The sequence below is a fragment of the Hemitrygon akajei genome, chromosome 19 (genome assembly GCF_048418815.1).
Source record: "Hemitrygon akajei chromosome 19, sHemAka1.3, whole genome shotgun sequence".
NCBI lineage: Eukaryota > Metazoa > Chordata > Chondrichthyes > Myliobatiformes > Dasyatidae > Hemitrygon > Hemitrygon akajei.
In genome coordinates, this window is record NC_133142.1 from 37,718,230 (window position 1) to 37,745,537 (window position 27,308).

A 27,308-nucleotide genomic window follows, 5' to 3' on the forward strand; every position below is an offset into this window, starting at 1 on the left:
TTATTTCTTTAAAAAAAACCCCAGAAAATCTGCAAATGCTGGAGATACAAAGCAATGCACACAAAATGCTGGAGGAACTCAGCAGGCCAGGCAGCATCTGTGGAAAAGAGTAAACCGTCACCTTTTCAGGCTGAGACCCTTCTTCAGGACTGGAAAGGAAGAGAGTTCCTGAAGAAGGGTCTCTGCCCAAAATGTCGACAGCATAATCATACATGTCAATTTTTCTTCTCCTTGCATGGATGCTGCCAACTTTCTAACTGCTTCCAGGATTTTCTGCTTCTACTTTTGATTTCAAGCATTTGTAGTTTTAAAACTTTCAATTATTGCAGCATTATTAAACCCTAGGTTTGTTGGTTATATTCCAAGCTTTTGCCACAAATATGGATTTTCCAGCAGGGCTTTGAATGAAAATTGAACCAGTGACCAGTTGGGAGTGAAAATGTTAGTGGAGGCAGTGGCTGGATACAAGCCAGGAATGACAAATACCGTATATGAACACTGGTTGTGTCCGACATACTTTTCAAGACACCAATCCTGACATCTAGTGGCAAGAATCTACACGTGCACACTTCGAGACCACTGGGAGCTCAGACAGCCTTTCCCTAAGGATTAGAGATGAGAATATGTTTGGTTTGAATATGTACTTGTATGTAGGAATCGGTCCTCAGAGGCTTGAATAAACCCTACAGCATTAGTTCTAAGTAAATGGCTTTCTATCTGTCCTGAAATAGCTCAAATTTCAATCACAATCTACAAACTTCACAGGATTTCATCTTACCTGGTGTACCAGTTCAAAGTTCAAAATAAACTTACTATCCAAGTATGCATGTTACCATATACTACTTTGACATTCATTTTCTTTCAGGCATTTATAGGGGAAATACAAAAAATTTACTAAAACTATAGATAAACAGAGGCTGTATCACAACCAATGTGCAAAAAGACAAAATGCAAATAAAAATAATACCACTTTCCACAGCCTTTTTTAGTCCAGGGCATTGGTGTTTCTGTACCAGGCCATGATGCAACTTGCTAGGATACTCTCCACTGTGCATGTTTGGAAGTTTGTCAAAGATTTTTGGTGATATACCAAAACTTTTAAGAATCAAGATACTTTTATTCCATGCCTTCTTTCCGATGATATTTATGTTCTGGTCCCAGGACAGATTCTCTGATATGTTAAAGCCAAGCAATTTGCACATGAGATGGTTTTCAAGACGTCATACACGGTCCTCTTCTTCCTTTCTGGGCCATCCGTCCTAAACGTTGCCGATGTAGGCCTCAGCAGGTTGTGAACCTCTTGGTTTATCCAGGGCTTCTGGCTGGAGAAGACTGAATATTTCTGTGGGGACACACTTGTCCATGACAACCACAACATATTCACTCAGCTCTATTGATTAGTCCTTGAACATGGTCCAGTACAACGACTGGAAGCAGTCTCTTAACCACCCTCTGCCTGCCAATGACCAGTTGCTTTCTCTACGGGTTCGTTGCCTCCAAATAAAACCAAGATCACGGTGAGGTAAGAGGAAGAGAAAAGCCAAGGGTGCAATTCCCATCTTTTAGCTGTTCTGCCTCGAGGCACTTTATGCAAGCTCCAGCGAAACATCTGAACAGCAGCCACACGTGAGGGCAGATGGCAAAATGGTTTCCTAATACAGTCCAGTGCTTCTGCAGCTTGCATGATCGCTGGATAGTTATGGTGCATACCAGGCCTTTCCAAATGGTTCTGTTTTGACTCTATTTGCTCAGCAATCCTTTCAATTCTGACATGGAGCAGTAATTCGGCTCAGTGTAGGTTACGCTGTGGTCCAAGATCACAATCTATAAAAACACAGGGCTTATCTAACGTTACCATAGATGTCAGGTACTGTGGGTCCTGACGACAATGAGTTCAGTGCAGCTGTAGATAATCTTACGGTGCACTTTGATGCCTGGGCACCGACCGGTGTGTAAAGAGCACTCGGCAGCAAGCCACAGCCTTGTAGCAATCACTGCATCCTGAGCATTCTGGCATCAAAGAGACAGATGAGGGGGTGGAGCTTGCACTTCTGTTTCTCATTGCACAGCTTCTGGATGAAGCGGAGGGGAAGAGGGAGGCCCTTTGCCTCTGTGAGGTGGGTGGGGGGAGAAGATGGAAGAGGGTATGGCAAGGAGCCCATACAGCACCATAGAAGAGGAGGAACTAGAAAAGAGCCAGCCACAAAGCAAGTGGCTCACAAAGAACACTGGCACAAGGCCAGCAGATACTTCATGAGTCACCAGCTATGCAAAGACAAGATGCCAAACATTTGCATCTACACTCATGCAATCTTCAGCTGCAAAACATAGAGGTGAACACCACCCCGCTACAGAAGACGGGGCTTTAATTTTCATTTCATACTTCCTTTTTGCCATACCCCTTCGCACCAACACCACCACCCCCCCACAGGAACACCAGGAACAAACTAAAGGGGGAGCAAGCTACCTTGCCAGTGCAGGTTGCTTTGCTTCAGGAATAGAGCAATACCAGTGTACAATCCCTGTACACTCTTCACCTTCCTCCCCTCCGCCCGCCTTCTTACTCTGACTTCTCATCTCTTTTTCCAGTTCTGATGCTGGGTTTCAGCCCGAAATGTTGACTATTCACTCTTTTCCATAGATGCTGCCTGGTCTGCTGAGTTCCTCCAGCACTTTGTGTGTGTTGCTCTTTACCAGCAACAGGTTATCTGAGCAGGGGGCATAAAACCGTGAAGATACAGCCAGGGCGGCTGGACTGCAGGACTTGGTTACAAGTGTTGTCTTGGGCTCTGGAGATGTCTGCAGCAGCTTTGTAATCTGAGTTACAGCAGCGATGCAGTCGGTCGTCTCCCGGGACTCAGGAGACAGCAGAAGATTAATACAGGGTGTCAGCATTTCTTTTGCCATCCTGCTTCTTAAGAACATCCGTGGCTCTGCCTTCTCTCAAGTCCCCTGGCCATACCCAACCCGAGCTCCTGCTCATGCCTCACGTCTACTTGGACCATTGCAGGATCACTCAGTCGAACCAAGTTTTAACTGTGGAGGGGCCAGAGTAACTGCTCCAAATAGTCCACGGTCAACAGAGGTCAGCGTTCAGTCTGATTATTTTGAAGCATCCTGCAGAAGCTGGTGTGTGTGGCCTCTTAAAAGCTACGACAACTCGACTCTCCTGAAAGAAACCAGCAACTGATCTGATTTAACCCAATTGTTCCTGGCAGCGCTCTGAAGAAGTGTGGCACAAGATCTGACGCTGCACCATTTCCTGCAAAGAACATGCGTGGGTAAGATGTGGAAGCAAGCTTCGTGCTCAGTCAAATTTCACACCCAGCATGGCTTACCCACACACAAAAAATACACTTTGTTGCAACCCTCTGGAAAAGATCAATTTTCAATCCTGCAGCATTGAAAGGACAAAGACTTTCTGTGTAATTTATTTCCCTGTCAGTTAGAAGTTCAGATTTTTATCCACAATGCAGTTTCAATTATTAAAATTCAGTTGAATTCAAAGGGCTCCAGTTCAACCTGTCAGCTCTCTTCCATCCTCTTCAATTAGAGCTTTCCAGGTCAAAGTCTTCTCTGACTTGAGCTTTAATAAGTATTTCATCCTTTTCAACGCCCACATTTGATTGACACTATTAGCACAAGTGGATTCAGCGCTTTGCAATTCCACCTACCATTTGATTACACCTACCATTTTTCTCATCCCACAACTTATTAATTATTTCTGCTTCCCTTTAAGTTCTCCTTTCCTCACATTACAGCGAAAAGAAGCAGACGATCCATTTACGAGACACATCCCTCAAGGGACAAGTGGTGCAGGCCCACGGGGATGCCAAGATGCAAAACTACATTCTGTCACTCCCTACCACTGCTCATTAATTTTTCGGCATGCTACCGTTATTTAATGCGGCTAGTAAAACTAATAGGTTAGAATTAAATACAAATGGTCCCACCCATATCAGTCTAGCAAGTTAAATAACAAGAGTTAAACTTAACAGTGCAATGATTTGTCATCACAACACACAACACGTTGGAGACAGCAATTACAAGTTTTGTTTTAATACTAGAATAAGATACTCATGTACAGATAAATCTAGTAATATATGAGAAAATCTCAACGCTTTAGCTGCATATTCTGCTGTTCTGAAGTGATTTAGCAAGTACATTAACTAACATCAGACGCTTACACATGTAAATCAGTTTATTTTTTTCTCTAGCATGCAACCTGGACTCATGCCAGGTTTGTAAAATCCTCTGTATTATCAGGACCTGCAACGAGCAGCAGGCAATTCCTCTCAGGAGACACCTCTAAGAAAGTCTGCTGTGAGGTCGTCTGTGAATGCTGGTACTGTGCCAAACTCTGAACAGGCTGGCTTGTTTGCTTGTGCTCTGAAGCATTAGAATTCTCAATAGCAGATTTTTCACAGTGCTCCGAAAGCCCCACTGACTGCAACTGATCTGCAAGTTCTTCTATCAATCTTCTTGGGGGTGATTTAGCAGTGGGATCTTCCCTCAAAGCACATTTGTCTGGATACTGCGCGTCCGCCATGTGTACAGCTTCTTTGCCACAACTCAATTTGATCAAAGGCTCCTTAACTTCCATATCAGTTACATAGTCAGCCTCTTTTCCGAGAAGCAATCCATTTCTCCCTGTTCCTTCAGAACTGCTCTGGTTAGACGAATCACTTTCACAGAGATCAGATTCTCCTGTATCCGAGGAGGAGCTGGTTGATTCCTCATCGTCCTCTGTCTCACTCTCTGACTGAATTAGTTGGGGGTCAGTCTTCCCTTGTTTGATCTTATTCTCTTCCTGTTGAACTAATAATGCTGCTTCCTCCAGTTCCCTTAGTTCAAAGCCCAAATCACTCTTCGTGACTTTTACATTTTGTAGCGACTTAGCCAACAAAGCAAGCTTCTTTGACCTATGGAGAAAACAATACACATTTTCAACCAGAATATTTATTATCAATTGTACATTATTAAAATCTTATAATATCTAAATTTCATCAACCACAAAGTAGAGAACAATGGATAATCAAAACTGAGCAATGAGTATCATTCCGAATTAATTTAATTTAAATACAATTTCTCTGAGCCAACATTAAAACTATGCAAAGAATCCTCAAGTTTGCACTTAACCACTTCAGAGCAATTTCTAACTTCTTTAAATATGTAAACTTATAATATGATAACAAGATTCTTGCTTAAAGTCAACAATGCATAAACTACTGATACGTCAACGTGATATTGAGATCTAACCTTAAATCTCATTATCTCACAGTTACTTGACTTGTATGATCACACATCCACCCGAGGGTAGCGTGGATAGCTCATTAACATTGCTCTGCCAGTGACATTGCCAACTGTGAATTACAGTGTAACCTGGTGCTATTTTGCAGAGTAACATACACAAAATGTTAGAGGAACTCAGTAGGTCAGGGAGTATCTATAGAGAGGAATAAACAGTTGACATTTTAAGCCGAGACCCTTCATTCACTTTTCAGTGTCTTCTGGACATATGCAAACCATCGCACCTTTTAAGTACAGTCAAAAATGCTTACAGATCAAAGAATAGCGAGGAATTCTGTCTGGGATTGCAAGTGTGGCTTCAGGTCATTTCAGACAGACAGTTTTTAAATGACCTGCTAATCACACACCAGTCACCTGGATCCACCTATTGCCTCCGAGCTGTTCCTGCGACTTTCACGTCACTTCCTTGCTGGCTGTCTTCCCACTTCTCTTTTACTGAGATCAGAAGCCTCAACCTGAAATGCCAACTGCTCGCTTCTCTGCACAGATGCTGCCTGGCATACTGAGTTCCTATTTTCTGTGTGTCAGATCCCAGCACCTGCAACCTCCACTCCTTAAACTCCAGCGGAGAGTCAGCAGTCCATCCAGTGTTCACAGTCACATAGACATAGGCCCTTTATTCCACCATGTTCCTCCTGATCATCAATTACTTTTCCACACAAATCCCATTTATCAGCACCTTGTCCACAGCTTTCTGTGCTTAGTCAGTTCAAGCTCTTATTTAGAGACTAGTTTAATGTTGTGGGCGCCTCAGTCTCCATTAACCCCTCAGGCAGTGAATTCCAGATTCCTCATTAGTAAAGTCTGGGAGAGCTGCCAGATCTTAGAAAACTCACTTCTCCTTGCAGAGAGGGAGAGAGAGAGAGAGAGAGAGAGAGGGAGGGAGAGAGAGAGGGAGGGAGGGAGGGAGAGAGAGGGAGGGAGGGGGAGGGAGAGGGAGGGGGAGGGGGAGGGGAGGGAGAGAGGGAGGAGGAGAGAGGGGAGGGGGAGAGAGAGAGAGAGAGGATTTGAAGGGAAATAGTGAACACATTGAGGGTGGGGTTAGAAGGAATCTGGTACACATTATAAAGTTATATGGAATATCACATAGTTTTAATCCAGACTGTGGGGCTGAAGGGAGAACTGAGGTGGCACAGTGGTAGTCAGCAGAGCTGCTGCCTCACAACTTCAGTGACCCAAGTTCAATCCTGACCTCAGGTCTAGCTGTGTAGAATTTGCATGTTCTGTCTGCAATCGTGTGATTTCTCCCCTGACTGCTCCAATTTCCCCCTCTATTCCAAAGATATGAATGCTGGTAGGTTAACACCTCATTGAAACCTATTGAATGGTTAAAGGCCTTGATAGAGTGGATGCCGGGAGGATGTTTCCTATGGTGGGAGAGTTAAGACCAGAGGACATATGGGTGTTGTTTTAGAATTGAGATGAGGAGGAGTTTATTTAGCCAGAGAGTGGTGACCCGTGGGATTCTTTGCCACAAGCAGCTGTGGAGGCCAAGACTTCATGCATATTTAAGGCAGAGCTCGAGAGATTCTTGATTGATCAGGGCATGAAGGGATACATGGAGAAGGCAAGAGACTGGGGCTGAAAGAGAAACTGGATCAACCGTGATGAATGGCAGAGCAGACTTGATGGGCCAAAATGGCCTAATTCAGCTCCTATATCTTATGATCTATAAACTAGCCCTTGTGTGTCGGTAGATGTTAGAATCTGGGAGAAGCTGTTGTACAGTGAGGAGAATAAAAAGGGATTACAGCAGCTTTATTGTAAATAAGTGCTCATGCTTGCTGTGACTTGGTGGGCCGAAGAACTTGTTTCCATGGTGTATAAACCTGTACATACAGTCGGCACACACGAGGAAATCTGCAGATGCTGGAAATTCAAACAACAACACACACAAAATGATGGTGGAACACAGCAGGCTAGGCAGCATCTATAGGGAGAAGCACTGTCGACGTTTCGGGCCAAGACCCTTCGTCAGGACTAACCGAAAGGAAAGATAGTAAGAGATTTGAAGGTAGTGGGGGGGAGGGGGAAATGCGAAATGATAGGAGAAGACCGGAGGGGGTGGGATGAAGCTAAGAGCTGGAAAGGTGATTGGCAAAAGTGATACAGAGCTGGAGAAGGGAAAGGATCATGGGACGGGAGGCCTCAGGAGAAAGAAAGGGGGGGGGGGAGCACCAGAAGGAGATAGAGAACAGGCAAACAACTAAATAAGTCAGGGATGGGGTAAGAAGGGGAGGAGGGGCATTAACAGAAGTTAGAGTAGTCAATGTTCATTCCATCAGGTTGGAGGCTACCCAGCCGGTATATAAGGTGTTGTTCCTCCAACCTGAGTTTGGATTCATTTTGACAATAGAGGCGGCCATGGATAGACATATCAGAATGGGAATGGGACGTGGAATTAAAATGTGTGGCCACTGGGAGATCCTGCTTTTTCTGGCAGACCGAGCGTAGGTGTTCAGCAAAATGGTCTCCCAGTCTGCGTTGGGTCTCACCAATATATAGAAGGCCACACTGGGAGCACCGGATGCAGTATACCACACCAGCCGACTCACAGGTGAAGTGTCGCCTCACCTGGAAGGACTGTCTGGGGTCCTGAATGGTGGTGAGGGAGGAAGTGTAAGGGCAGGTGTAGCACTTGTTCCGTTTACAAGGATAAGTGCCAGGAGGGAGATCGGTGGGAAGGGATGGGGGGGATGAGTGGACAAGGGAGTCGTGTAGGGAGCGATCCCTGCGAAAAGCAGGGGGGGGGGGAGGGAAAAATGTGTTTGGTAGTGGGATCCCGTTGGAGGTGGCGGAAGTTACGGAGAATTATACATTGGACCTGGAGGCTGGTGGGGTGGTAGGTGAGGACAAGGGGAACCCTATCCCGAGTGGGGTGGCGGGTGGATGGGGTGAGGGCAGATGTGCGGGAAATGGGAGAGATGCGTTTGAGAGCAGAGTTGATGGTGGACGAAGGGAAGTCCCTTTGTTTAAAAAAGGAAGACATCTCCTTCGTCCTGAAATGAAAAGCCTCATCCTGAGAGCAGATGTGGCGGAAACGGAGGAATTGTAAGAAGGGGATAGCATTTTTGCAAGAGACAGGGTGGGAAGAGGAATAGTCCAGGTAGCTGTGAGAGTCTGTAGGCTTATAGTAGATAGGCCATCTCCAGAGATGGAGACAGAAAGATCAAGAAAGGGGAGGGAGGTGTCAGAAATGGACCAGGTAAATTTGAGGGCAGGGTGAAAGTTGGAGGCAAAGTTAATGAAGTCGACGAGCTCAGCATGCGTGCAGGAGGCAGCGCCAATGCAGTCGTCGATGTAGCGAAGGAAAAGAGGGGGCTGGATACTGGTATAGACTTGGAACATGGACTGTTCCACAAAGCCAACAAAAAGGCAGGCATAACTGGGACCCATAAGGGTGCCCATGGCTACACCCATATGTACAAATAGAGTCGGCTCTCCTTATCTGCGGATTCCACCAACCGCTGAAACATACGTTCTTAAGTGTTTTATATGCATAGAAAGGATCGGGAAAACCCGGACGTTCTCTCTCCAGCAATCATTGTTCGAGCATGTACAGACATTTTTTTTCTTGTCATTATTCCCTAAACAATACAGTATAACAACTATTTTACATAGCATTTACATTGTATTAGGTATTATAAGTAATCTAGAGATGATTTAAAAGTACAGGCAGTCACCGGGTTATGAATGAGTTCCATTCCTGAGTCCACCTTTAAGTCAGATTTGAGGTCGGAACAGGTACATCTGGTATTATTTAGCGTCAGTTAGTCAAACTTTTTTCTTAGTATATAGTAAATATTTTACCTTTCTATGCATATAAAACACTTAAGAAACATACGTATTTCAATAATTTCACCACTGCGTTATTTAGTAATAATTGTAGCTTTCATCGGGGCAGGGCCTTTCACATGCTCCATTAAAATTGTTCCAATCGTTGATCAACTGTAGCCTAACGCTTTTCCAATGACCGATGGCGTTTCACCTCTTTCCGATCGCTTTATTACTTCCACCTTATTTTCAATCGTGATCGTGATTATTTTCGTGAATAGAAACACTGCGAATTTAGAGCTGCGCCGCCAGGTCCTAATGTCCACCTCATGGAGACATGTTAAATAAAGTCTGGAGTTCTGCTGGATCCTAAAGACCATCGCACTGATACATGTTAAATAAGGGACTTGAGCATCCGCAAATTTTGGTATCCGTGGGGGGTCCCAGAACCAATCCCCCGCGGATAAGGAGGGCCGACTGTATTGGGGAAAAGACTTGAAGTGCACTCAAAAGAGAAGGTGGGCTGAAGCTGGGACAAAGCCTTTGTGATGAAGCGAGGAGGTGTTAATTGATTGGTGAAATCAACTATAGCTAAATTAAGATAAATGAGAATTATAGGAGAGATGAGCATAACTCTGAGAGCTGACAACCTTTGTAAAAAAAGATAAGAAGTCTCAAGGTTTTGAATTCACTAGCCATCTAGTACACTCCTTGTAAAGGTGCCTCAAAATCTTGCAGTTCAGGTATCTCCTGAATTAGAACTTTATCCCTAGAGTATCGCAAGTTGGCAGAAACGCGGTTTTCAGTCTTGTATCAATTACAGTCATACTTTTGAACAGTTCAGGATGAAAACACATGTACAGTTGTAAAAACTTCAGAGATATTACAAGTTTTATTCCTGGATTCCTTATATGCCCACACATGACTAAAAAATGTGGGTGTCAAGTACCATATTACTTTCACAATCAACTTCCAATAATATTGCCCAAATATTTGGGCAACCTTTTATACAAGACTTATTCAGGTAAACTTGATGGTACATCATATTTGAATTACATACAGTCGGCCCTCCTTATCCGCGAGGAATTGGTTCTGGGACCCCTCGCGGATACCAAAAAATGCGGATGCTCAAGTCCCTTAGTCTACCTGTCTCAAGCAGTGGACCTTATGACCCAGCGGAACCCCAGACCTTATTTAACCTGTCTCAGTGCAGTGGACCTTGGGACCCGGCGGCAGAGCTCTGAATCCGCAGTGTTTCTATTCATGAAAATAATCACGATTGAAAATAAAGTGGAAATAATAAAGCAATCGGAAAAAGGTGAAATGCCATCGGTCATTGTAAAAGCGCTAGCCTACGTCGGTCAACGATTGGAACAATTTTAAAGGATAAAGTGAGAAAGGTCCTGCCCCGCTGAAAGCTACAATTATTACTAAGCAACACAGTGGTTTAATTATTGGGTTTTGGGGTTTTGAGTTTTTGATCCTCCACATCAACCCGGCATGGATGGAGAGTGCACTCGAAAGCAGTCTATCACTGGCTCCCGAGCCTGGTGCTGAAACATACGTTCTTAGTGTTTTATATGCATAGAAAGGTAAAATATATACTATATACAAAGACAAACGTTCGACTAACTGACGCTAAATAATACTGGATGTACCTGTTCTGACTTACTTAGTAAGAGAACTTCTGATTTTTTTCGATCCCGATCCATGATAACCCACACACATCCTCTCGTATACTTTAAGTCATCCCTAGATTACTTATAATACCTAATACAATGTATATGCTATGTAAAATAGTTGTAATACTGCATTGTTTAGGGAATAACGACAAGAAAAGAAGTCTGTACATGCTCGAACAACAAGTGCTGGAAGAGCACTTCCGGGTTTTCTCGATTCGCGGTTGGTTGAATTCGCAGATGTGGAACTCGCGGATAAGGAGGGCTGAATGTATTTTGAAATAACTTTCACTATATTAGACAAATGAATATATAAATCTCACAGCAGTTAGCTGAAAGCAATATTAAAAATATTAATGGATTGTAAGCAAGTGGGAATGTTTGCCATAATAGTAGTTGTAATGTACAGCTCTATTTCTTTTAGAGCAATGACATCCCCCCTTAGCACTATGTATTGATCTGTTGTCTACATATCCACATTGTTCTCTTGCTCGCATCACAATGTGAATACACCAGTTAAAACCAGAAGCGCAATGAGAACATTATCATTGACAAGACACCTGCCAAACCTGATGCTACTCCACAGGTCCAGAGGCGCCATCCTGAAATAAACAGAGCACCACCCAAAAGACTAAGGCTACGTCCACACTAGACCGGATCATTTTGAAAACGCTGGTTTCGCGTAAAAACCATAGGCGTCCACACTATGCATTTTAAAAAATATCTCTATCCACACTGAAACGAAGATTTCAGCGAATCTCCTCCGACTGCGCATGCGCAGGACACATCTACCGAAAACAAGCGACATGTCTGGTGTCAAGTCTTGCCATAAAAGTGAGCGTTTGTGTAGTTACAGACCAGAAAAACTTAAAACAATGGACAGCTGTTGGCTCTCGCGCAAGAAAACTTAAAAGTGAAAAAAAAACAAATACTGGAGTGTATGGAGGCAACCGACAGGGAGTTCAGAGACAGATTGGCCCGGCTGACGACAAACATTGAAAAACTGACTAACTCTGTTGCATTAATAAAGTACCTTGTTAAATGTATAAAACATGTCTGCATCAGTGTCACCTTGTATTAGGATGTTATACATCTATTGTCAGAGAAGTACTTGCATAAATAGGTAAACCACCTTCATATGAGCAAGGACAGAAAACAGGGCAAAGTTTGTATACTCATTTATTCAGTAAGTTGTGGGTCAAAGTATTTGGTGAGTACATTTCTAACTCTTCTGGCTTCAGTCTCGCCGTCTGTTCTGAAATTGTTAGGTTGCATTCAAGAAAACAATGAAATGGCGCGCTGCCGTCTGACAGCCTTTTTTGAAATTTCTCCGGTTACCCCGTCCACACTGCTCTGGCCAATCTGCCGTTCTCAAAAATACACACTCTGGAAAGCATTTCTGAAAAGCTCTGGTTTCGGGGGACGAAAACGCCGTTTTAGTGTGGACGGAGGGTAAAAACAAAGAGAAAAAGCTTCGGTTACGGATTTATCCGGCGTAGTGTGGACGTAGCCTAAATCTTTAAAAACTGTAAAGTTAGTTATTGACTGTTATTGTGAAAGCACGTTTATTCGGGATATGGGTTTATGGAAGGGAAATTTAATGTTTTGTCCATACACAGTTTTATGGTTCACTAATCTAAAAGGGAAGGAAGTGTAATGCACAGATTTATTTCTTTTAAAGCACTGATCCCCCCGCCCCTTAGCTCTACATATTGATCTGTTGTCTACACCTGCATATTGTTCTCTCGCTCTCTCTTGCACTGCAATACGAATGCACCAGTTGAAACCATCTCCTGTGTGTGTGCTTTTAGTTCATTGAGATGTAGTTGTGCACAGACACAAAAGTCGTGATGAATAGTTTCCATACCTCTTCATACCTCAACTATTTTTAGAAATTGGCTTTCAGGCAGAAAATCTCCATATAAAAAATAATCAAAACGCAAAAGTTGGATTAATATTTCTATGCTTCTTTAATTGATGTACATAAATATGATCATGCTAATAGTGACCTTGATTTTTACAAATTGATGTCTGTCGAGGGGGTGTAAAGGATTGCTGCTCCAAGAAGAGGGTAAAATACAGACTATTAAATGGTCTGCACTTCAGTGCTTTTCCAGGGTGCTGTATCAGTTCACAAGAGTGAACCTTTTCATTGACAATGATATTACCAAAATTGCCGCAGAGTGGGCTTGCAAAGATCTATGGCATTTTTTCTGTGTATGGGGGTAAAATAAATCCTTGCCATTAAAACATCATCTTTGGAGACAACCCCCCCCCCCCAAAAGACTTGCGTACATTATATATTAACCAAACCATTCAAGAGTGTAAAATCCATTCCCTAACTCTTTCATTGCTTTGTTTTTGTTGTATAGCCTTTTTGGCCTCTCACAACCACTTTCCATGCAAATTTTCTTGTCTTCCGGAAGGCTGCTCTGCAGCTTGCGACAGATATCTGATTAACCACCTTGAATTTGAGAACAAGCCAATCCAAGCAGATCATGAAAACAAGGAAGGTCTAGCTTGACTAACATCCTGACCTTTGGTTTTAAGTGGATGGTGGAAATGCATTTGAAGTGAACTGTACTTATAATTTCAGAAATACTTTGACAACACCACTGGTGAAAGGCAGTTCCCAAAACTGAAAGTACAGGGCACTGAAGCCACATCTACAGGATGGATCTGAATTTCATTCAGGAAACAAAGACTGGATTCTCTTTGGGGCAGTGATGGGAGAGGACGTGTGGGCTACAGAGAGATCGTTGCATATACAAGTGTACTTGAACAAAGTCTCATTGTCTTCAAAAGAGAAAATCTGATCTGAAAGAAATGCTCAGTTCTGGTTTCGATCAGTCTTTCATGCCCACATTGGTGGTGATGAATTAACCACTGCTTTTTGCTACAGAACTTTATTTTTTCCCAAAACGGGAAGACATTTTGAAAAAGAAGATTCATACAAAAGGGCTAGTACTTCGAAGTCGTGTTTTAACACTGTTCATGTAGGAGATTTTTAACTAATTTGGATGCCCAATTAAGTATGAATACCATAGCAACCATGCACAGTTCAATCCTGACAAGCATCATTGTTAACTCACAAAGAATGGTGACTTTCAACAGCATCTCTTGGCTTAAATTCTATGCTAGGGGTTCCCAACTTTTCAAATATGCCATGGAGCCCTGCCATTAACTGATGGGTCCACAGACCCCAGGTTGGAAACCCCCTGCCCTATGCATCCGAAATACAAAAAGATTAGAGCACAGACAAGGAATTCAAAGCCCAAATGGACTTTTCGCTACTGACTCAAGCTATTGAAGGTTTCAATGCAAGGATAACATAGAGAAGTTAAATAACCTCCACAACTAAGAAGATAAGATAGGGATGCAGCATCAGGAGACATGTTGTAGCTACATAACATGGTTTCTGATGACCACATTTACAGCAAGTGTTGGCTGCTCGCTCAAGGGGCTCGGGCTCAAAGCTGATGACCTAAATCTGAACAAATATTGTGATGCATTGGGAGGGTGTGGTTGGAAGAGTTACCTGGACATGATGTTTCAGGTCGTCATACCTATTAGATTAAGTACTTCAAATTTGTCTATGGCAGGAACAAGAGGGTGTGACTGCGAATGAGGCAGGTAGTGCTGGAGGAGCCTCAGATCAAGAGCCTTGATCTTGCCCAACAGGACTGAGGATGACAGAGGGTCCTGCAGGAAGGATGAGTAACTAAACTCTGGCACCATGGTTGAGGGAGCCATTGAAGAGAAATATAGTTGTAATTGGGGATAGTATAGCCAGGAGCACAGATAATTCTCTGATCGCAAGAATTGAGGGTCCTGAAGGCTGAATTATCTGCCTGGTGTCCGGGTTCAGGAAATCTCATCTGAACTGTAGAGGAAATGGGAGTTGGAGGGGAAAGATCCAGTTGTCGTGGTCTACGTGGCTACAACCAACGCAAGGACAACAAGGAATGAGGTTCTAATGAGAAAATTTGAGCAGTCAGAGGTTAAATTAAAATGTAGAACCCAAAAGAAAATAATCTCTGCATTGGTATCTGACTCGCGCAAATTGGCACAGGAGCGATTATATGTATGGTTCAAAGATTGGTGTGGGAGAAGAAGTTTTTAGTTTGTGGGACATTGGCAGTAGTATTGGGGAAGGATGAAGCTGTTCTGGTGGGATGGGCTCCACCTGAACCAAGAGGGGATTGGTGTCCTGGCAAACTGCATAACTTAGGGCTGTGGATAGCACTTTAAATAAATAGTAGGGGTTCAACAGCTTAAAATTTTAAGGATAAAATAAAAAGGGAAGCAAAGAACAGGAGAGGTCATGGAAGTCTCCAGAATTAAAAAACTTACAAAAAAGGGATAAAAATTTAACTTCAGGTAACAAGGAGACAAAATTGAAAAGGTGATGAATACAGGAGTGAAGGTTTTACATTTGAATGTACACAGTATACAGATTAAAGTAGATGATCTTGTAACAGAGTTAGGAATAGGCAGGTATGATGTTGTGGACATCACTGAATTGTGGCTGAAAGAAGATCACAACTGGGAGCTTAACATACAACAACACATGTTGTATCGAAAGCCAGCCAGGTGGGCAGATGGAGTGGGGTGGCTCTGTTGCTAAAAAATGAAATAAAATCTTTAGAAAGGAGTGAATTTCTATCAGAAGATGTAGCATTCTTGTGGGTAGAATTAAGGAACTGCTAGGGTAGTAGACCTCGATGGGAGTTATATACAGTTGGCCCTCCTTATCCACGGGGGATTGGTTCCAGGACCCCCTGCGGATACCAAAAAACGCAGATGCTCAAGTCCCCTATTTAACCTGTCTCAGTGTAGTGGTCTTTAGGACCTGGCGGCGCAGCTCTGAATCCGCAGTGTTTCTGTTCACGAAAATAATCATGATCATGATTGAAAACAAGGTGGAAGTAATAAAGCGATCGGAAAGAGGTGAAACACCATCTGTCACTGGAAAAGCGTTAGGCTACAGTTGGTCAACGATCGGAACAACTTTAATGGAGCATGTGAAAGGCCCTGCCCCGATGAAAGCTATAATTATTACTAAGCAACGCAATGGTTTAATTATTGAAATACGTACGTTTCTTAAGTGTTTTATATGCATAGAATGGTAAAATATATACTATATACTAAGACAAACGTTTGTCTAACTGACGCTAAATAATACCGGATGTACCTGTTCCGACTTCAAATCTGACTTGAAGATGAACTCAGGAACTCGTTCATAACTCGGGGACTGCCTGTACTTTTAAATCATCTCTAGATTATTTATAACACCTAATACAATGTAAATGCTATGTAAATAGTTGTTATACTGTATTGTTTAGGGAATAATAACAAAAAAAATGTCTGTACATGCTCGAACAACGATTGCTGGAGAGAGAACTTCCGGGTTTTTCCGATCCGCGGTTGGTTGAACCCGCGGATAAAGAGGGCCGACTGTACAGGCATCTGAACAGTAGCCAGGATATGGAGTATTGAATAGGCAATGGTCATAAGGGCTTTCAACATGCAGGCAGACTGGGAAAATCAGGTTGGTGCTGGATCCCAAGAGACTGAATTTGTAGAATGCCTAAGAGATGGCTCTTTAGAGCAGCTTGTGGCTGAGTCTACTAGGGGCAATGCAATTATGCATTGGGTACTTTGTAATAAACCTGATTTCATTAGTAAGCCTAAGGTAAAGGAGACTGAACTACCCTGCAGTTTGAGAGGGAGAAGCTAAAATTGGATATAGCTGTATTACAGCAGGATGAAGGCAGCTGTAGAGACACATGAGAGGAGTTGGTTGAAATTGACTGGATGGAGCCACAAACAGGGATAATGGTGGAACAGCAATGGCTGTAGTTTCCGGGAATAACTGAGAAGATTCAGGCCCAAGAAGAAGTAGTAGTAGTAGTAGTAGTATTCTAAAAGGAAGGATGCCGTCAGCTGTAGCTAAACAAGTCAAAGACAGCATAAAAGCAAAAGAGGGAGTATGCAATACAGTAAAATAAATAGTGGGAAACTAGAGGATTGTAGAGCCTATAAAAATGAACAGAAGGGAACTAAGAAAGCAATAGTGAGAGAAAAGAGAAAATACAAAGGTAAGCTGGCCAATAGTATAAAAGAGAGGCAAGAGTGGATATTGGACTTCTGGAAAATGATGACAGGGAGGTAGAAATGGGGACAAAAAAAAGCGAACAAACTGTATAAGAATTTTGTGTCAGTCTTTACTGTGGAAGACACAGGCAGTATGCCACAAATTCAAGTGTCAGGGGATAGAATTGAGTGGGGTTGTTAATACTAAGGAGAAGGTGTTTGGGAAGCTAGGTCTGAAGGTAGACAAGTCACTGGGACCAGAGAGAATACACCCGAGGGTTCTGAAGGAGATAGCTGAGGAGATTGTGCAGGCATTAGTAGTGATCTTTCAAGAATTACTAGATTCTGGAATGGTTTCAGAGAACTGGAAAATTGCAACTGTCACTCTTAAGAAGTGAAGGAGGCAAAAGATAGGACATTTTAGGCCAGTTAGTCTAACCAGTGGTTGGGAAAAAGTTGAAGTTCATTATTAAGGATTATGTTCTGCGGTACTTAAAGGCACATTATAAAATGGGCCAAAGTCAGCTTGGTTCCTTTACGGGGAAATCTTGCCTGACAAATCTAACAGAATTCTTTAAGGAAGTAACAGGCAGGATAGACAAAGGAGAGTTGGTGGCTGTCGTTTGCTTGGGCTTTCAGAAGGCCTTTGATAAGAGTGCTGCACATGAGGCTGCTATACAAGATAAGAGCCCATGGTATCAGAGGAAAGATACTAGCATAGACAGAAGATTAGCTGACTGACAGGAGGGAGATAGTGGGAAGAAAGGGGGGCTTGTGACTAGTGGTGATCTGCAAGGGTCAGGGTTGGGTCTACTACTTTTCACATGATATGTTAATGATCTGGATGACAGGATTTGTGGCCAAGTTTGCAGGCAAGTTTACAGTGGCAGGTAATGTTGAGGAAGCACAGAGCCTGCATGAGGACATGGACAGATTAGCAGCACAGGCAAAGAAACAGCAGATGGAATACACTGTAGGGAAGAGTATGGTCATGCACTTTGGTAGAAGGAAGAAAGGTATAGACCATATTCTAAATGAGAAGCAAAATCAGAAGTAAGAGGTGCAAAGGGGCTTGGGAGTTATAGGTAGAATTCCCTAAAGGTTAACCTGCAGATTGAGTCAGTTAACCATCATTTCGAGAGGACTAGAATATAGAAACAAGACTGTAATGTATTCCCTTGCTCTCAAGAAATACCACAAAGTAATGAAATAAAGAAGGCTTTCCCACTAGAGTCAAGTCTAGAGGTCAGACTACATTTGGATAATTGTGAGGAGTTTTGGGCCCTGTATCTACAAAAAGATCTGCTGGAACTAGAGAGGGTCCAGAGGAGGCTCATGAGAATGATCCTGCTAACGAAAGGTTAACCTGTGAGGAGTTCTTGGCCTGTATTCACTGGAGTTTAGAAGATTGAGGGAGGATCTCATTGAAACCTATTGAATATTGAAAGGCCTAGATAGAATGGACGTGGTGAAGATATTTCCAGTTGTGGGAGAGTCCAGGACCTGAGGGCAGAGCCTTAGAATACAAAATGTCTCTTTAGAACAGAGATAAGGAGCAATTTCTTTAGCCAGAGTGTGTTGAAACTGTGCGATTCATTGCCACAGACAGCAATGGAAGTCAGGTAATTAGGTATATTTAAAGCAGAGGTCGATACATTCTTGATTAGTAAGGGCAACAAAAGTTACGACAAGAATGGGGTTGAGAGGCCAATGGTCCAATTCTGCTCTAATGTTTTATGGTCTTATTATCTGCGATTAACTTAAAACTAATTGATTGCAAACTATTTTAATATGTGCATTGAACAAATAGACGAGTTATCTATGGCCTTTTCTCTTCATGTTATATAACATTACCAAGACAATATTTTTTTGCAGCTGTGATAGACTCTGGGATTAAGGCAAGCACACTTGATTCTAGTGGAGAAAGCTTCTTTACTGCAATAGCTGTGTGGTATTTCTTGAGAGCAAGGGAACATTTACCCTTTGTGGCTAACCTCAGAATCATTGTCGTCTCTGCTCAGTTGTAGCATCTTGTTCTTCCAAGGTCATGACTAAAACTTGCCACCAGACATGTTAGAAGAGACATGTAGGTGAAGGTGCCAGCCAGAGGAGCACAGATCACCAGAAACAAACAGGGGATGTTGTTTGAAAGGGGAAGGAAACCTTCATACTCTGTGATAGATTGTCTCGAGAAACTGGCATGTGTGGTGCAGAGACGGTCGTGAACTGGACCATCAAAATCTCCTGACATGAGAAGGATAATCAAAAGGAGGAAATGTTTCTGAAATAAAAACAAAAGCTAAATAACAAAAGTGATATCTGACAAATAGAAGGAATGGTCTCAATCTGAATGATTTTTCTTGAAATATTTCAGCTATTACAGGGCAACTGGACAGTGAAGAACAACCTGTTGTGAATTATGGCAATACATCAGCTTTATCTAACGGGAAATAATAGAAAATACATTTGAGCAGAGTGCAGTATTTTACAGAAAAGATCGTGATATGTCACAATTAGATTGATATAAATAGTTACCACATCTGGTTTCTTGCAGCCCTGCTCCAGTTCACACCATCAATCAACTTTTCACCACTTCCTGAACAGTCACCACGGCTATAAAACACACAGCAACTGTTTCATTTCCTTTGTTCAAGCCTGGTAACCTGCAAGGCACGACACATCCACAGAGCACAGCCAACCGACTGCAGCTAGCTGACAAAATAATTCATGGCCATGGAAAATGAGATACAGACTGAAAGGGAACTCAACTTCTACTAGAAAAGGCTATAAAAATCTCTTCTTATTGCCAGAGGAATATCCGCCCCCCCCACCCCCCCGAACACCTTTCTTTCCTCATTTCCTGAAGGCACTGCCCAATACCGAGGTATAGTAATAAGCAAAGAAAATGCTGAAGACACTCAGCAGGTCAAGCTGAAATTGTATTGAGAGAAACAGAGTCATGTCAGTCTGCTGATCTTTCACCAGAAAAGAGGCTGAGGGACAGATTCACAGATGAGAAAGTGGAAATGCCACTCCTCATTCATGAATCAATGGTGAGTGTTTGCATCTGATTGGATAGTTCAGGCTTCATTCCTATCCCAACAACTTTGTGAAAATCCCCTCTTGCATCAAATCTCCTGATAGTGATTATTGGCAAGATTTCTGGCCTGTTAATCTTTTTTGTGGCTGAAGTTGATACAAAATACAGCTTACCTATCTTTGCCAAACCTCTCCACACTCTCTGGACCAGAATTTGATTACCGATTATGGAAAACCTTTTAACCAGATGCTATAGTATTCTGTTTAATTTTCCATGCATGAAAACACACCAAAACATTTCAAAGAAACAAGGTATGGGAAGGAAGACATTGCACCGTATCTTTACATCAGTAGCTACGTCTGTCAAGACAGATACACATCAGCCCAAGAAATCATATAAAGCAAAGGTTTTCACTGTACCCAACATAATTATAACAGAACCCACCTGATAAGACTACCTATGTTAAATAGACAGTGGTCGTTCCTACTCCAGATGCAGAAACAAATAGCATCTGAGAGTGATTCTTAAACATGCTATGAAGTATTTACAGCAACATCTGGCAGATATGAAATCTGCAGATTGGGGAAAAGATTTCACATTGGTTGCATATGCTTAAAGCTCAAGTTCTACATAACCAACTTTATACCAGTGTTTTGAAAATTAAGAGGGCATCTTAGAGATACCTTGAATTACAGCAAAAGAATGCATCAACACAAGAGATTCTGAATTCTTCCAGTGTGTGTGGTGTGTGTTGTAAAGATTCCATGAACTGTGAATAATATCAAAAGTCTTAAATATTTCTCTGTAAATGTTGAGCTGTACTAGGCCATGCATCATTTAAAAAGATGGGCAGGCACTAGTAGACCAATGTTAAAAATTATCTATTTCTGTCTCAGTTTTGTTCTCTTTCCCATTCGTCATGTTAAATGGGACAGGCTCCAAACAGATCTAACAACTTAAAACAGAAGTCTAATGCTATCTTCCTTAATCAAGATTCAAAGAACATTTATTATAAAATAATGTATAAATTACACAATCTTGAGATTTGTCTTCTTGCAGGCAGCCACAAAGCAAGAAACCCAAAAGAACCCAATTTTTAAAAAAAGGTCAACACCCAATGTGGAGAAAAAAAAAGAGAAAATAAATACAAATCATGCAAATGGAAGCAAGCACAACATTCAGAACCAAATTGATCCCGACCCCTAGAGTAGGCCCAAAGCCTCAGTTTCGGTTCATCATATTAGCCAGACAAGCTCGCAGAGATGAAGCACAGCAACCACAGCTATCTCACTATGCTCACTATATCACAAACATTTCTGAAATGACTGTGCACTTTCATGTCCAAATAATTAATAGAGATTAACAACAGCAGTAGTCCCAACAGTGAACCAAAGAACCAGGCACTCAGAAGCTATATATATATATATATATATAAATATATTTTTTAAAAAAACCCCGAAAAATTAAATAATTAAGTATTTCTAAAACATTACATCAGGGTGAGGTCTCCTAAAACATTAAAATAATACTGCAATAACAAATAATCAAAAAGCACATAAAGGCATCTCAAGCAGTTTCCTTTGGGAGCCACCTGGCCTGTGTGCAACAGCAAGCGTTCAAAATGGTCACCATTCTCAACGCAATAGTCAAGAATTGAGAGCATGGTACTTGCTTTTATTTACCACTGTGATAACAGTACTTAATGATTCGTGCAGCAGAGCACTTAAGATTTTTTTGTGACAAGATGTTGTCTGTGAATTACACAGTGAATGTTAAATATGTTAGATACAGCTTCTTTGAAGAAAGTAATCATCCCACAGTGACATCCTGTCATTGATGATACCCATCTTTCACAAGCAAGAATGGTGAGTGGAATGTCCTCCTCTTTGAAAAATAACTCAACAATCCGAAATATTGCCTCTCCCTTATCTGTTTCTAGTCCTCTTGCAAAAACAACTCATGAACCATGCTAACACGAGGAAATCTGCAGATGCTGGAAATTCAAGCAACACACACAAAATGCTGGTGGAACACAGCAGGCCAGGCAGCATCTATAAGGAGAAGCACTGTTGACGTTTCGGGCCGAGACCCTTCGGCAGGACTAACTGGAAGGAAGATGAAGGGTCTTAGCCCGAAACATCCACAGTACTTCTCCTTATAGATGACGCCTGGCTTGTTGTGTTCCACCAACATTTTGTGTGTGTTGCTTGAACCATGCTTTCATCTTTCATGAAGTGAACATAACCAAGAAATAAAGATTCGTTGTCTGGTAAATTTGAGTCATCCAACTGCCGAGCAAGTTCTGTTGCCCCAAGCACGTTGCACATTCCCCATACTCAGACACTTTATCCATTTGTCTTTGAACAGAGTTGTTGCTGAGCAGAATCACTTTAATTATTTGGTCTGGTGACTTACGCAAAACCATACTCAGAATCTCCCTTACCGCTGGCTGAATCAGTTCTTCTCCAATTGTATGGGGCTTTCCAGATTCAGCAATAAGCAATGAAATGTTGTATGAAGCACGGAAACCATCACTGTTTTGTTGTGAGGTGCTAGAAAACATATTTTAAATTTCTTTTCTATTTCTGGAAGTTTTCATGAGGTGACCAAAAATAAGCCATGTTCTTGCTTGCTTTATCAGAGTATATTCTGTTCAAGTGTTCAAGGAGCCTGATAGTTTCAGTGCCTCATTTGAAAAAAAACTTTTTCACACAACACATTGACTGCTGTTGGTTGCTAGGTGCTGTTATAAATCCATATTTCAGATATTCTACATACTGTCTACACTTCTTTGGTCTGCTTCTGTCATTTTCGTTACGGATTAACAATCACAGTCAGTCACCTACTGTTCAAGTCTAACCCCAAGCACTGCGCTCAATAAAGGGGAAAGTTATGGTGTCATCATTGCTCAGGCAAAACCTGACTCTGCCTGAAGATAGGCAACGAGGAGCAGTGATATCTCGGTTAGGCTGTGGGCTAGAGAAACACCATCAATTCTACTTAAAAGGGCAGATTCTGAACTTTACCCCATTGAATGTCATACCCTAATTCACCAGAATTGCGTCAGTGTGTGATCAGAGAATGGAAACTGTACTGGCTGACACTGAACTACAGTAGTGAATGGCAATAAAATGCGGGCCGAGCCTGGAAATAACACGATTTCTTTAGTTCAGATCTGCCAAATATATTTCAATATTACCTTTCAACAACTATACTGCACTTCAAGCAAAGTCTGAGACAGTGATTCACAACAGGGGCGGTTATGTGTGTCCTCAGGGGCTGTTAAGGAAAATGGTTGTCGCGGGGGGGGGGGGGGGGGGGAGGAGCAGTAAGCGGCAACCTAACCTGAGGCACAAGACCTGACCGACTGTTCATCGAGCAGGCACTTCCAAAAAAAAAAGGATGAGGCACTGGAACACAGGAAGAAATATAGCTCTGCAGAGGGTGAGCACTTTTTGTCACAACATGTCTGGAACTCAGCAATCTCACCTGACCTTACCAAACAAGCAGACGTTATTGGGGATGCATGAATTAGCAACCAGGGTGCCCAAAAGCTCCCTTGACTAGCGGCACGGAACAAGTTCATGCAATTTAACAGTTGGTAAGTCCAGTACACTATCACAACTTTCTCTACAGAAAATAGGTCGCGTAATGAAACGGCGCTAGCCAGAATCAAACAGTGAAATAGAGCCAGTGAACCTGCTGACCCCAAGGATTCCTCAGAAAGATTCCCTTTCGTAAAAAGTTTAAAGTATCAACGGCGAATCAATCTACAACAAGCTCACAATGTTTATTGAGGATAAAAGTATTCCGATTAGGAACACAATTTCTTGTGCAACGGATGGAGCACCATATAGGACAGGTCATGATGTTGGTTTAGTTGCGTTTATGGATAAAGTAAATTCCTAGTCTATTTGCAACCCATTGTGTAATGCATTGTCAACATCTCACAGCATCCCTCAGCCAGTGACATTCTTCATGAACAACACTTGTAATATCTGCTATCAATAAAATTAAAGCTTATCCTTTAAATGACTGGTGAAATATTCTGCCATGCCAAGATAGAAGAGTTTGAACATTCACTGCCCCACAATGAAGTTAGTTGGGAAACACTGGCCTAAGAGAACAGTGGGTTAGCAAGAGATGAGGTGATTACATGAACATTGTAATCAATTATGAGGCACTAAGGATCAAATGCTTATAATAAGTAATTCATTTCTTAAATTAAGCCTGTAATCCCTCAGCTGCTTCCCAGTCCCTTGCCACTGAATTCCCCCTACTGTCCTGGGGGGGCGGGGGGGCGATATCACCCAATTTGAGAGTCTACACAGAACAACTGGGCTAAACGCAACTCACACACCATTTACTGGAGGGTATATATTTAACATGAGAGCAGACAAGTTCAAAGAAGATAATCAGGGCAATCAAAATATATCCATATATAGACATACATGTGTGTGTTGAGAGCGTGTGACAGTGTGATTGTGAGTATATGGACATTGTGTAGTCAGAAAGGGTTAGTTTAGTTGGGCTTTTGGTTACTAACAGAGCATTGTGAGCTAAAGGGCCAGATTGCACCTCTGTTGGCAAAATCTCGGATGGCAACAAGGAGATGAGATGTACAGGAGTGAGGCAACTCAGCTGGTTCTGTGGTGTTGCAACAACCACCTCGCACTCAACATCAGCCAGACCAAGGATCTGATTGTGGACTTCAGGATGGGAAAGTCAGGAATACACACACCAGAGAGCTTCCCCCCCACTATCAATAGGTTTTTGAATGGTCCACGAACCCACAAACACTATCTAATTATTTTGTAATTTATAGTAATTTTATAGCTTTGCGTTGAACTACTGTTACAAAGTAACAATTTTCACATCACATGAGACAGTAACAATAAACATGATTCTTTCTCGGAATTGGTCAATAGCAAAGAGCATTAACAAAACTCCTGAAGCGATAAGTTACCAATTTTTGTAGTGGAGAGAAGTTAGACATAATTGAACTTTTTTTTAAGAAACATAAATCCATGTTTATTTCCTACACGAGGAAATCTGCAGATGCTGGAAATTCAAGAAACACACACAAAATGCTGGTGGAACGCAGCAGGCCAGGCAGCATCCTGACGAAGGGTCTCGGCCCGAAACGTTGACAGCACTTCTCCCTATAGATGCTGCCTGGCCTGCTGCGTTCCACCAGCATTTTGTGTGTGTTGCTTTTAGTTCCTACATTCCTTTTTCCCTTCAGACCATTTCTACTTTGAGAAATTCGCTCTGATTAATACCATGTTACTGTTTTAAACAGGCATGGAAGTCATAAAGCAAGGTCAGCTTGACAAGATACCAAAATAATATAATACCATCACTTTAAATGAGAGAGGGGGAGGAACTGAACTAAGCAACAGACACTAGACTTGTGGTACATCCTGGCCCTACCCAGTGTATTACTGCAACTATGAAATGGTACAAGTACAATGCTAACCATCCTGAATGCCGTGCTTCCAGAGACAACTCCAAAGATCACCATGTTGTGGTGGAGAGCTTGTGAGTTCCTGACATCCCAAGAGCAATGCTGCCTAGAGTTTAGCGATCTGACGCTTAGATCCGGTAGGGTCACCCATGGCAGCAAGGTCAAGGGGAAGATTCCCAGACAAAAAGTGATCCAACCAGGACTTCAACAGTGCAGCTAGAGAAAGACTGCTCCCAGTTGTCTCGCATTTCATGCCAATGGACCCCGACCATTGACGATCTGTTAAGGACTGTGCATCAGACACACCATATTAAACAAAGTCACGCACAGGCGTTATCCATTAACAGAATCCAGCCTAAAACCTCAAGCTCATGTTCAAGATAGATACGGATAGGTATATGGACAGGAAAGGAATGGAGAGGCTGAGAGCAGGTCGGTGGGACTAGGTGAGAGTAAGCGTTTAGCACGGACTAGAAGGGCCGAGATGGCCTGTTTCCATGCTGTAATTGTTATATGGTTAAAACCCTGATTGACAACCCCCCCCGAGGGGAGCATCATACTCGATTCGAGTAATCGCTCTAAACTTTCAGAGAAACTGTCCTGTGGGATCAGGGTTAAATAGAACCCTGTGGGAAAAGGCAATCAAACATAGTACCAAATTTGGAAGTTCATTGTTGTTTTTCTTACAACCATCACAATCATATCACCTTCATAAAAGATGCTTGCCACGATCTACCCCCCCCCACCAATCACTTCTTCCTCACTATAGCACTTTATGTACTAACCACCAAAGTCCATTTGTGGTCTATGATCTAAGCCAAACCATCTCCCCTCTGGCATTCTGCATTAACCTCAGCAACTTAAGTTAAGAAAAACAGAAAAACCCAGTACTTTCAACCCTTCATTCTTTTCCAAGCTTGTTCCAGATTGCACATGCCTGTTTTTTTGGCAAAAGTGGGCTCAGCCTCTGTTATTTTTCCCTTCAGAATGAGGGGAACCTTCCCCATAATTAATGGGAAAGCATTGCTTGGTGGGTGGAGTGTAACCTTAAGCTTCCAAACTCGAGACTGCCAATAATACATCCCTGATACTGTAGAATATATCAAGCAATGGCCAAAACAACAATTACAGTTTCTATCTAAAGGCTTCAAAATTGTATGCAAGTCATTTGTACTTCACTAGATTAGCAAAAGTAAAGTCATAAATATTTCATTCATTTATTTTTATTTTTTTCAGCCAGACTTACTTCTAGCATATTCTGCACAGCTTGCACAGTTTCTTAATGTGTCAGGATTTCCCACATTTGCTGCAAATGAGAACAAAAATAAACACCAGAACTGCTGAGGGAAAACATTGCTTTCTGTGGTTGAGCCATCAGTAACAATTCCAATAGCACGGGTTTCAATGACGTGATAGTACCAGCAGCACATCACAATTTCCAGGATTTTTAATTTGTGGAAAATGCACTCTTTGACAGTTGTTATCCATTTTTAAATGAGAAAGAAATATAAACTGACCAACATGATGCAAATAACAGTAAAAAGAAAATGCAAGTATAAGAACAGGAAGGAATGCAAACCACAAAATGGATAAATCTGATGTCACTGAGCCAATCTGACCAGGTAAGTTTGTGATTCTGACTTTGATATGTGGTGAACTATTGACTCCTGTCAAGAAACTGTAAATAACTGGCCAAAATCTAGACATTTACCATTGAAGAAAGGGTAAAACTGTTTAAACCATCTTTGCAAATTCCGGTGTTGGATCCATCAAACTTCTTGTTAAATTCAGAATCATAACAAAGACATACGCAGTTTTTATCTTTCTAAAAAGAATGTGTATCTTAAGTTTTAGTATATACAGGTCAAGGCTATTTTCCACACTTTCCTTGGAGCAGAATGTGCTGGGTAGTTTTGGTGTTTGTAGTAACCGCCCTTTTATG

The 27,308-nt window shown here is 42.1% G+C and overlaps 1 protein-coding gene across 5 annotated transcripts in view; it reads right to left on the bottom strand.

Moving 5' to 3' along the window:
• Positions 1-4,030: 4,030 nt before the first annotated feature.
• The window catches only part of shq1 (SHQ1, H/ACA ribonucleoprotein assembly factor), a 131,405-nt gene continuing 108,127 nt past the window's right edge, over positions 4,031-27,308 (bottom strand). For all 5 annotated transcript variants that reach the window (XM_073072392.1, XM_073072393.1, XM_073072390.1 and 2 more), the window contains one exon: positions 4,031-4,922. In XM_073072392.1, the coding sequence (XP_072928493.1) occupies positions 4,232-4,922 (691 nt within the window). In that variant the 3' untranslated portion in view covers positions 4,031-4,231. The remainder of the gene's footprint in view (positions 4,923-27,308) is intronic.